At 45.4% G+C, this 12,364-nt stretch overlaps 1 protein-coding gene across 1 annotated transcript; it reads right to left on the bottom strand.

The window, feature by feature from the left end:
• Positions 1 to 717: 717 nt before the first annotated feature.
• Positions 718 to 3,931, bottom strand: LOC109778407 (glutamine synthetase cytosolic isozyme 1-2). The gene is made up of 9 exons (XM_020336960.4): positions 3,626 to 3,931; positions 3,329 to 3,368; positions 3,121 to 3,224; positions 2,963 to 3,011; positions 2,289 to 2,395; positions 1,881 to 1,968; positions 1,644 to 1,772; positions 1,469 to 1,543; positions 718 to 1,372 (listed from the first exon to the last, which is right to left on the bottom strand). The coding sequence occupies exons 1-9, from the start codon at positions 3,697 to 3,699 to the stop codon at positions 974 to 976; spliced, it is 1,065 nt and encodes a 354-aa protein (XP_020192549.1). The 5' UTR covers positions 3,700 to 3,931; the 3' UTR covers positions 718 to 973.
• Between the last annotated feature and the right edge of the window lie 8,433 nt (positions 3,932 to 12,364).

Here is a 12,364-nt window from a genome sequence, read left to right as displayed (position 1 = left end):
TTGATCGGTCTTTCCGTCCTGACCCGACGGGGTACACTGAGCAACCGGGTTCTGCTGAATCGTTTCGCTGTTTGATCTGCTGCCTATGCCACTGCTTTCAGTCTGATTCAGAAACAATTTTGGTTCACAGTAGTAGTAACTAGCAAACAGAAAACTTTACGAGATGCTCGGACAAAATAAATTTCATCATCCAATCTAATCCAATGGTGCAGGACCACCACTTTGGCAATAACTTTGGTCGATGTAGCGATCAATTTCGACGTGCGGTGAGCATTTCTCCTCCCTTTTCTCCCATTCTCGGATGGAGAAGCATCGATCATAGTGTCACTACCCGCAGATCAGCTGGAAGCCGACGGAACGCTTCCTTGTTCCGTCCATGAAACTGAAATTCCAACTTTTCGTCTCAAAAAAGTAGGAATGGCGGTACGCGGCGTGCGGAAAAAGAATGGCCCAACGTCAAAGAGGGCCAGATAGTATCACATTCGTCGAGTTGTCGCGTGAGCGAGTGAGGAAAGATAAGATAAGATGCGTTAGGCCGCAACAAGTTGCAACACATAAGACAGTATGGCTGCAGCAGCTAGCGACACTTTCTCAAAATGCAGAGAGACGGAGAAGGACAGAGCATGGCCAACGTCAATTTTGTTCGGCTCGGGGTGACGTGGAAAGAGCAGTGGAGAACATGGAACCATGTACTGTATGTGAACTCTACATGACATGTGATCGAACAGAATCACAACCGGTTCCATGATTTCATTTATCGGAATGCGGAAAGAAGAACATTATTTTCAGAGTACACCGAAGACTCTTATCTGAACGAGTAAAGTGAAAGACACGAAAGGCACGCCCCAAAAACAGACTAGACCTTGCAAAAGAAATGGAAACAGGAGACGTTTTGCAGAAAGAAATTCATCGTCGCCCTCTCTCACTCCGAGGTAGAGGAAGAAAGCGTATGCGTGTGTCATCTGCTGCTGGCTCAGAGGAGGAGGGTGGTCTCGGCGATCATGGAGGTGACGACGTAGGGGTCCATGTTGGAGGCCGGCCTGCGGTCCTCGAAGTAGCCCTTGCCGTCCTTCTCCGTGTCGCGCCCCACGCGGATGGACGCGCCGCGGTCAGCCACGCCCCACTTGAAGGTGTTGATGTCGGCGGTCTCGTGGTGGCCCGTGAGGCGGCGCTCGTTGCCCTCGCCGTAGGCGGCGATGTGCTGCGCGTGCCGCTTGCCCAGCTTCTCGATGGCCGTCTTGATCACCCCGTACCCGCCGGCCTCCCGCATCGACTTGGTGCTGTAGTTGGTGTGCGCGCCGGCGCCGTTCCAGTCGCCCGGGATCGGCTTCGGGTCCAGGGACAGCACCACCCCGGCAACCTCCGTGATCCTCTGCAGTTCAGCATCAACCATCGATCGAACCAGATTCAGTCAGTTGCGACACGAGGTGCGAATAATACAGTCCAGTAAGTACGTATCAGCACGGACCTCGAGGATGTAGCGCGCCACCCACAGCTGGTCGGACGCGGCGATCCCCACGGACGGCCCGACTTGGAACTCCCACTGTCATGTCATGTCATGTCACCAGGATGAGGAATCAGGTTCACAAATGAGCATTTCTGACAGGAGAGAAACCAAATTGTTGTTGGAAGAGCAGTGGTACCTGGCCGGGCATGACCTCCCCGTTGATGCCGCTGATGTTGATCCCGGCGTAGAGGCACGCCTTGTAGTGCGCGTCAACGATGTCACGCCCGAACGCCTTGTCCGCGCCGGCCGCGCAGTAGTAGGGTCCCTGCACAAAATACACACAATCAACATGATGAAAAACCTATCTATCTATCTTCAGTGGATTCTGGACAATTTTTTAGTTCAAGAGCATATTTGTTGAGAATTTTCTTGCCTGAGGACCAGGGTAGCCACCAATGGGCCAGCCAAGGGGCCAGTTCACGTCCTTCTGGAGGAGAGTGTACTCCTGCTCGATACCATACCTGTTTGGGTTCAGAGATAAGCCTAATCAGTGCCGTAACCGTAAGCAGATAAGGATACAAATGTGGAAACCGCCAAATTTTGTGGTCCTTCAACCCATTTTGGTAGCTTTTCTGTCTGTATCTGCTTAAATAAATCTGTAATTCCAGGAACATGAATTTTACACTTGTTTTTCCAACTCATCTCCATATGATGCAAAGAGAGTATATATGTGTGTGTGTTTTTTTTAAACGCTACAACTTCAGATGAAACACCACCACAACAAAAAACTTAAATTTTGTCGACAAAAAAAAACCTTAAATATCGACAGAGGTATTCGTACCATGTCTCCTCAGCTGCAACATTCGGGGTGTTGAAGATCTTGGCAGCATTGTGCCTCTTGTTAGTGGGGATTGGAACACCTTGTGGTGTGTAGCAGTCGCACATAACCTACAAGGAGTAATAAACAGAAAAAAGATCAACAAACCAACGACTTTGCACCAAATACAGTAGAAACTTGGCCTCTGATTTAGCTCAAGCTTATTTATTTTTCAGTTCAAGTATTTAAGATTTGTGTTAGTCAAACAGTTGACCTACTGTTTCTGAAAGGCCAAGTTGTTTTTCTGAAGAGACGGTCTCATAAGCAATTAATTATGAGCCAAGTAGGTCAACTGATGGAATTTTGGGGTGTTTATACAGCAGGGCACAAGCACCTGGCTATTTTGTCTACCAAATCACACATATGTCCAAGCACATCAAACAGCCACAAAATTCAGTTTTTATTTTAAAAATTAAGCCCCTGATAATTAGCAACGGTATAATTTTGCGACGGTAAACAATAGTATCTTGACAAGGTTAAAACGTAAAAGTGCCCAGAAAACAATGTTTTCCTGTAGTTTTTTTCAAAGACCATGCCCATCTGCATCTTACTTTTCCTACTTTATGGCATCCAGCATCTATGGTGCACAAAAAGTTTGAAAGAAACAAGGAAGATAAAAAGTAGTAGCAACGACTTACAAGGAGGTTGTCACCCCTCCTGAACGGGTCCTTGAAAATGGCCTGGGGGCTTCATCAGAGTCAAGAAGAAAGAAAATACAGCTTGTAAGCAAACAAGTAATACAGTAGCAAGTAAAATAAAACCATTAGAGAAGGCGAGGGAACCGAGATCGTCGTACTAGAGGATGACTTCGCTGTCCTCTCCGGGAGCCTGGCCGGTGCTGGAGCCGTCGTAGTTCCACTTGGGCAGCTGGCTCGCGTCGGTGATGGGGCCGTTCACCGTCTGCTCCATCCAACAGAGGGAAATAGAAAATTTCAGTGAGATTCAGCTAGTTTCATCAGCCAAGAACGAGAGAGTTCAGCGAGTTGAGAGGTATGTGTACGCACCCTTGCTTTGCTCCTGATGTCGATACCGGATCCTCCAACCCTGAGCAAAGCAAACAAAGCACTTATTAGAGATGAAAAAAAAAGATCACGCAGATAAAATTCGTCAGAAAAGTTTTTAAAAAACTTGGCAGAAAAATTGGCCAGAGCCCAGAGATCATGGGTGCAGAATGTAAGTATCATAAGGGCGCGATATTGCAGAATTTCTTCTTCTTCTTCTTCTTCTTCTTCTTCTTCTTCTTCTTCGTAAGGTCAGGAGGAGATGGGAAGCAGAGGAGAGGAGGCTGGTAGGTAACTGACCAGAGGTACTCGACGATGATCTTGTCGGTGCAGTCGCTGAGGTCGAGGTTGACGAGGTCGGCGAGGCTGGCCATTGCTGCTGCTACTACTCGCAAGGAGGGAATGGCAATGGGGGGAAGACGATGATGAGATGAGATGAGGTGTGCGGCTCGAGAAGCAGGGGATGAGGAGAGAGCCGGGAGGCGCGGCCGGTATTTATAGCGCGAAGCTGGCTCGGCTACGGTGCCAAGTTTCTCTTCTCAACTGCCCGTATTGATTCGTTTTTCTGTTTCAGTTTCAAAAGATACTCTCTCTCTCTCTTGTTTTGCGACGTTTAAAAGATACTCTGTCTATCTCCTTATTTTTATTTTATTTTTATTGTAGAAAGAAGGATCCACAGGGGTTGTGTGTGTATGTGTGTGTGTGTGTGTGTTGCAAGAGCCTGAAGTAACCATCTCAACTTGAGGGGGGCTCACACGCAACCAGACCGTAGTTGTAAGTTGACCTGAGCAGATAGCTGAATTTTTTTTTTTTGAGATGGCAAATAGCTTAAGTTTTGAGGCCGTGTAAGAAACATATAGGTAAAATAATGTGGTTACAAGTTATAACCGTTAGGATCAGCCTTGGTGTCAACCAGATTTTGTTTGCTTTAGGGAGGAAAAAGCTCACCCACCCCTCCCGGATGGCGACGGGGAGGGAACCCTAGATCGAGCCGCCGGGCTTGTCCCTCGCCGCTGCTAGGGAGCGAGGCTAGGCGAAGCCCGGTGGTCGGCGGCAGGGACTCTTCGTCCTCTCACGTGGCGGGGTTGGCGCAGGCCAATGCTCCCAGGCCAGGGCGTGGCGCGGATGCCGGGCGTCACCACAAGACGACGACCAGGTGTGGTGGCTGCTCGCAGCTGTAGCGGCAGCGCGATGGCGGTGTTCGCCTGGGAAGGCGGTGGCAGGCGGCCGGTCTTTCCCTCCAGGCGGCAAGTGTCATGAGTGACACCGGTCGTGGTGGCCGTCTCTGCCGTGGCGATGGTGGTGGAGGTGGTGGCGCGGCGGTGGTGGTGGCTCGGCCTCCTATTCTCTATTCATGCTGGCACTTGGTTCGGCAGCAGGTGGCAGCCCCTTTTTGGGATGGAGGTGGTGGTTGAACGTGTGCGGCGCGTTGATGGCTGGCCGGTGGGTGGGAGGGGCGCCTCAAGGAGGGACGCAGGGGTCTCTTGGACTCGACGTCGTTGAGATCTGGTGGTGCCAAATTGGGCTTGGCGAGTGGCTATGATCATCGGCGACTTCCTCCTGCCCGGATCTAGCCGTCTAGGCTCCGTTCCTGCCAAAGGGGCTCATTTGGGCGGAAGGAGGGGTATTTTCTGCCCCTTAACTAGTTGCCGGTGTTCATGTGCGGTGGCGGTGGTTGAGAGGTGGTCTCGGATGTCGGGGCGATGGCCTTGGTGGTGGGAGCCGCGGTTCTCGTGGGCAGAGCTCGTGGCTCCGATGTTGGTTGGTTATCATGGTCGTGTAGGCGACGTGGTAGCTAGTGTGAATCGATAACAGTGGTACAACGGGCGTCCCGGTAGCTTGTTGTACTACATCTCTAAGGCGGAGAGGACTTGCCGGGGTGAAACCCTCTCTGCTCTGCCAGGACGGCGACAGCAACACTTATGGGATTGTCTCCTTCTTGAAAGGTGTCACCACGGTTCCTCATCGTCCTCCTTGTTGTTTTGGGGGAAACCTCTATCCCTGGATCGAGCAGTGGCGGCGCTCCGGTGTCGGGCCCTTTTCCTAAAGATGCGGTGTTAGATTACACGTCTCGTCGTGCACGGTTTCGACTCTTCGCTGTGACTCGTTCACGGTTGAGGGCTTCGAAGACTTCAGCGGTGCCCTCTCTTCCTACTTGTAGATGGCTTGGAGTTATATGGGGTGGTGTAGTTGTTCTCAACACCCATGATCTTGTCTTGAGTGTGTGTGTTGTGGTGTCCGAGTTGTATGGTTTTGTTGTATGTTGGTCGGTGCTTTGTCTAGTTGGACGAGACCCTTTTCTTGGTAAGGATCAGCCATGGTAACTTGAGTTGGATATATAATTTTGCCCCTACACTTTTATATTGTTTAGTTTTTTAAATCAAATATTGACTTATGCAATCCATGCCTTAGAAAGAAAAACTTATTGTCAGGCATTCCAGAAGACACAACTTGTGCGAGTATCGTATTGCGAAAAAGAATGACCTACAACGCTAACGCCCACACGTGTGGAGAGAGCCAAACCCGCCCACACGCCCTATAGCACACAGAATACGTCATGTCACCGCATGCATGCATGTGGAAATCTTTTTGGATTTTCTGTTTTTAAAATATTTTATCTCTTAAATGAAAAATCCGATTGAAGATCCGTTTTCACCATTAAATACCTCGCGACGAGATCTTCGATACTAGATCTCATATCAATATATTTCGACGAAATTTTTTTTTTGTTAAAAGTTGCCGTATCTATTGCACATGAATTGACATGATATGTTTCAGCTATTTTCTTCTATATTTAAAAGTAAATTTTGACATATTATAAAACAGAGAATTAAGAAACTAGACTTGCCATGCACCATAAATTAAAATTGCCATGATACATGCACTTAAAATTGCCATGGTTCATACAAAAAAAATCATGGTCAAAGTACTAGAATTGCCATCATCGGAAAACTAAAATTGTCATGATATACAAACTATAATTGCCACATGGCAACTTTAGTTTAAGCACTATGGCAACTACAGTGCAAACATCATGGCAACTTTTGGGCAAAAAAAAAAATTCGTCAAAACATATCAACATGGGGTCTAGTTTTGAAGATCTCGTCGAGACGGATTTAATGGTGAAAATGGATTCTTAATTTGCTTTTTTAATTAGGAGATAAAACATTTTTAAGCCGAAAACCAAAAAGATTTCCGCTGCTGTCATCTGTTCATACGTGGCAAAATGAGTGATGATGGAGGCGTGTGGGCGATGTGCAAACGCCCACACGTGTGGGCGTTAATTTTTCCGTAACTAAAAGGGGCAAACCTTAACTAAAAGGAGCAAAATGTAAGGGACCGGTTTCTGAATTGGGAATAACTATAACTTGCATGTATATGATGTTTAAATTGGATAGTTGTCAGCGGACATAATTATTTCCCAGTCGCTAGAGAATAAAAGAAATTGTTGCCAATAACTGGGATGCGGTCTAGGTTTGCTTTAAGCTAAAGGTGACCGTAATCAAAAATCAACTGTAAAAAATCTTTGCATCTTTAGATCAATCATTTCTCATAGAGGACTTTTGAGTTTAACATTAACCAAATGATATAGTTAACTTTCTTCATATTCAGCCAACTATGACCAATAATATTAGCGGTGTTCTAGCAATATTGCACATCATTGCATCTCATATGCTCTGCAATTAGATGGTGGAAGAGATTCACACCGTACCTTGCTTAGAGGATGGCAAATTGGCGATGTCCTTGATGTCGAGCCACTTGTTCTTACTCGTACACGTAGTGACAAATGTATCATCCATGTGAGGATCCAAGTAAAAGAGGTGTGGTGGCATGGTAGCGACGCTACCTGCTCAGTCCCTCACATGCTCTAAGCAGCACTCTCCCTAACATCAAGTGTTTTTACATGTGGAGTCATAAATAATGTTACACGTTAAGCAATCGTGCAGAGCTTGAGGTAGAACCCACCTCCCGAAAATAGCCAATGGCACAGAGTTTTGTGACTCCACGTTGAAGAAGTAGGAAACACACATGTGACCACCACCTAAGGAACAAAGGGGTGGAGCAGGTAGTGTCCCATTCCAAGCCATATCAACCCAATAATTGTGCCAGATCTGTTCAGTATCTCTACACAAAATAGAAGTTTTATTCCATAATTATAGGGTTGCAGCCAAGAGGTAAAAGTTTCTCAGTATGTATTGAGTGTCCCCTATATAGCCAAACATGGTACGATTGTAATTTGCCAGCCGATCGGCCAAATGTATGTTCCGGTGTTAACCTGAAATATTTGGGGTGTATTTTGTAGAGGTGCAATATGCCAATGATTTTTGGTAGCGGCACACGTCTGTGGTGGTAGAGCTGCTAAACTGAACCAAGTTGGGTATTTCGTGTAGGAATTCACTTTCGTGCTGGCTTTGCCCTTGTCCCGTTGGATGTTAACTGTTCGGGGCCGGAATTGGTAAGCGACCGACGTGACCTTGCTTCTACGGTCCGATCACCTCCAGTAAACAACAAGTTCCTCCTATAACAAGTGCAAGTTCTGGCTGGCCTTTTCCCATATGTGAGTTTTTTTTCTTTTCTTTTTTGCCGGAACTATATGTGAGCTGTCAGCTTCTACTTCCACAACCAATCAAGAACCATGCTTCTGGTTAATTACATGTATATTGCACATAATAAACAAAATAACAAGGCATTGGCCTTTTCTTGGCGAGAACTTTCACTAGGCATTGGATGCCATCAGTCTACCCAAAATGGGTGGACTACATAGAAACAGCAACATTTTTTCTCTCTCTCGCCGTTACCTTTCTCTGTTCATGGGGCGATGGGTAGGCGTCATGTAGGCCATCATCAGGCTTTCAATAGGAAACATCAGCCAAAGATAAGACTGCCAAATTGATCCACACGGAGCCCTTTTAAAATGCTCGTCTACTTCGGTACAAAAGCCATGGATTGGCCCATCCTTCAGCATAGACGATGACATTTTGCTTAAACCGACAAGAAACGGGCCGGCTATCACAAGAACAATGCATCCGCTGTTACGCCGCGTTCCTGAGTTTTCGACGACGATTCGCCAATTTGCAAGTTTTTTAGACCGGGGGACGAGTATACAAGAGAGATTTGTTATTTGATGACATGATTGAAGTTAGTAGGAATAAACAAGTGAGCTCTCTCTTTGCTTCAAGATTCTCGCGTTATAGTTTTCGCCTCCGCCAATCTTATTTTTGTTCCTTAGTTTGTCCAAATTATTCAGCTAACCTGGACTACGAAGTACTCCTTGATTCTATACTGTTGTCTACAGCTACTGGATTCTAAACAACGGAATACCAAGGGCCAATTAAAGGCAGTATTGGAACATGCCCTGTGGTATCTTAAACGTCGTCCATTCACCGCATTGTTTTTTTTCTTTGAGGGAAATTACTGACACCGCATTGTTGGTTGACTTTGCATCTACACATTGTTTGGCCTTCTTTTCTCTCTTGTCCTTTTCATGCGGTAAGATATTGACTTTTTTATGGCATGGAAGATCGTCATTTGATGGACACATTTTTGGACAAACTCGTTGTGTTTTAACCACATTGCCCCCCTGTTTTGATGTCTTCTGCATGTCTCCAATCATTGGAAGTTAAGGCAGGTGACCTTTTCGCCGATCTCAAGGTATGAGTGCACCGAAATTTCGGATCTATTCATCAAATACAATGGCAACACAAGAAACACTAAAAATAAAAGAAATTACATCCGATTCATAGACCATCTAACGACGACTACAAACACTTAAGCAAGCCAGAGGCATGACGCCGTCATCGCCCCTCACTCACCGGAGTCACACAAATCTTGTTATAATAGACAGTCGGCATCGTACTAAGGGCATCTCTAAAAGTGACCCGCAAAACACTGGTATATGTTTGGTCGGACACATTTGTTCACTTTTACAACCCAATGGGACCTGTATTCGTCCGCGAAGCTGTCCGGACGTCTAAATTCTGGTATTTTTTAGACAAACGTGGGGTTTTTTGCCGGAGTCCGGACATGCATTTGACCAATCACATGCATGTCCCTCTCTTCTCTCTCTCTCCCGCACATGCATGATCCCCTTCTCTCTCTCCTCCCAACCGAACACGGAGGCCATTTACAATACAAGGTGCTTAAAAAATGTGCTTAGAGAAATAAATAAATAAAATAAGCATAAGTGTTTATTTGTACAAGGTAGTCCCCTAAATTTTTTCAGGGGGCATACTAGAGTATGCAACAAACCAACGACCGTCCATGTGTTCATATGGGGGCAGTGTAGTCCAACCCTTGAGGGTTGAGGTGCGACAGACGATCTCACCATGATGTCCCTTTAGGCTCATAAAAGTCATGCCAGTGTGTCTCATTTGTTCCCCCAAGAACCGACTGGCCGGTTTACGTTTCTTAACTTGTTTCCAAGAACTCAATTTGTACTTTGGTACCCATTTTTCTGTGAGGAATCTTGCATCTCCGTTGCATCACCGGCTTGTACTATTGGTCACGGAATCTATTCTCGGCACAATGGAAGTATAAAAACTCTCTTGTAGTACTACACTGGATGGACAAATTATCTTTTATGGATGGAAGGTCAACCAAGATACTCATTATTATGTACTATCTCCGCATCAAGACCCTGTAAACTTAACCATCATTCAACGTGTCCATTGTTTCTCAACTCTTCCATCCTAATTAATGTAATGAGAAAACTATGGGCCTTTCAACAACTTCCGCTATCATCTTTTGAAAAATATGATAAAAGAACATGTTTGTACTCTTCCGTTCAACCAGTGATATTGTCATGGGACGTCACGGATGCCCCTACTTGTTAGATTACCGCGCATCTGGTAGTAGATGTTACCTCAACTACATTTCGGTGTGGTCCTTCGGTTAAAAAAGGAATGAAGTAGTAAGCATATATATTTACTTCAGTACAACTAATTAGTCATGTAGAGTGTTTGGAATAAGAGAAAGAAAAAACTAGTCCAACCAGAGAGGCCCAATGAAATTTTTAATTGATTAAAGCACAGAACAAACATGAGATACTCACTCCGATCCAAATTAATTGACGCTCTCAATTAATTTGGATCGGAGGGAGTACCATAATTCAGAATTCACACCTGGTCGGCGAGGAAACACCACCAAGTCCCGACAAACCCATTTCTCGGTGTTTAGAAGGAGAGAGAGCATATCTCATAGAGTTGTTGAGAGACTGGCATTCAAGGTGATTATCTTGAGAAATATGAGCTCCCATGCTCATGAGAGTAATTTATGTATGTATATATATGACTGAATTTCCGAGAAAGCTTGATATTATATCGATTCAGCACAACTGGATCATTTGTCGTGAAATCACAGCTTGTGTGCTATGATTTGCACAACACATGAAATCATCATATGATGTCAAAACTGGTTGATCGGTCCCCTTAGGAAAATTGCAAATAAGCTGAAACTTTCCCAAAAAAGTATTTATGTTTTTTTGGATTTGTTCAGATTTTTCTAGACAACAAGGTTTTCTTTCAGACAAAATTCAGTCCAAATAGTCACGTGACCTGACAGGTGGGTCCTGGTCAGTTTTCACATCAAATGAGGGTTTTGGATGGTGTGTGAATCGTTAGCACAGTAGCTGTTGTTTTATGGCAAAAACTACAGAAATTGTGGGACATTGACATAAGTTCTCCTAGAGTTGATTCTCTGCAAATCTCTCTATATATCCAGGTTTGGGTATGGCTGCAAGAAAGAGTCTGCTTTATAATCCTCTGTCTCTTCTTTATAGCGCAACTGGCATCAAATTCACTGGGTGTAGCTTCTGAAAGAAAACAGAAGCTGCAAGAAACACCACCAGGTCAGGTGCAAACACATTGGCAATCACACAGCAACTGGCATCGAATCGGCATCAGGCACAAATTCCTTCGCGTGCGTTTCACTGTACAGAAAGGAGGGGCAGCGGGCACCGTAACAGTAAAGCGAGTAGGAGGATTGGCAAAGATAGACGCAAAAAGGAGGCTGGCTTAGAACCACCAGATCGCCAATGCATTATTTTGCTGACAAGACTGGATAGAAATGTGCCCCATGGCTGGATGGATTAGGACCAGTCGTACATAATCTTACATGGCCTAGTAGAGCGTCCGCAAATTGATCTCATCTAGGACGTGGATATATATTCCCTGCGTATCATGAGCATCTCTGGCCGAACTCCTAAGAAGCCTAGCCGCAGCCGAACTCCACAGCATATATAGATCTGAATGTGTATAGCTAGCTTCTAAGAAGCCTAGTAGACCAATTTGCGGTTTACACGAATGTACACATCGAGTCATTTTGTTACACCTCACACACACCGAGCCTAGCGCAGAACCAATAAGCAGAGAGGAATTTGTGTAAAGTAAAGAGGATGCCAAAGTGAAAAAATCTGAATTTTTCAAGCGGCAAGGCTCATGCCATAAGCTCATGCTGAAATGTTGAAGTAGGTACTGTACTTTAGCTAATCAGAATTCTTGAAGGAGCACGAGGCTCCTCCTGAATAACTACTTTTGTCTGAATGTGTCCTCATGAGCCTGTACGTTTACATGAGGTTGAGCTTTTGTGTTCGGAACAAAAATAACACAGTGAAATCTGAATGTGTATAGCTAGCTTCGTCAGGATCAAAGCTAGCCTATTGTACTTTGCATTAGGCAAAGCAGCTAAACTGAAGATGCGGACGTCCACATGTGCCCGCAGGCCATAGCGGGCAGTCAAAACTTGCGCAGTGCTAATCCTACAATTAGAGTTGCAGAGGCGTCCGCTTGAACCCAAATAGTAAATCAACAATGAGAAAGCAAACCCACTCAGACCGCCCACACGTCACCACTTGAGACACTAATCAGCACACAGGGCAGATCAATTCGAGAGCAGTTTGGAACTAATATGTTGATACAAAGGGTTAAGCGCAGATCTTGCTCCCAAATATAACATGTAAACTGATGTATGGACAAGGTCCAAAAAATGCATGCTTAATAGCAAAAGGCTACATATACCAGCCCACGAAGGTAGAGACAGAAA

The sequence above is a fragment of the Aegilops tauschii genome, chromosome 4, assembly GCF_002575655.3.
Source record: "Aegilops tauschii subsp. strangulata cultivar AL8/78 chromosome 4, Aet v6.0, whole genome shotgun sequence".
NCBI lineage: Eukaryota > Viridiplantae > Streptophyta > Magnoliopsida > Poales > Poaceae > Aegilops > Aegilops tauschii.
Note: the sequence above shows the minus strand (reverse complement) of the source record. Positions and strands in the feature narration are given on the sequence as shown.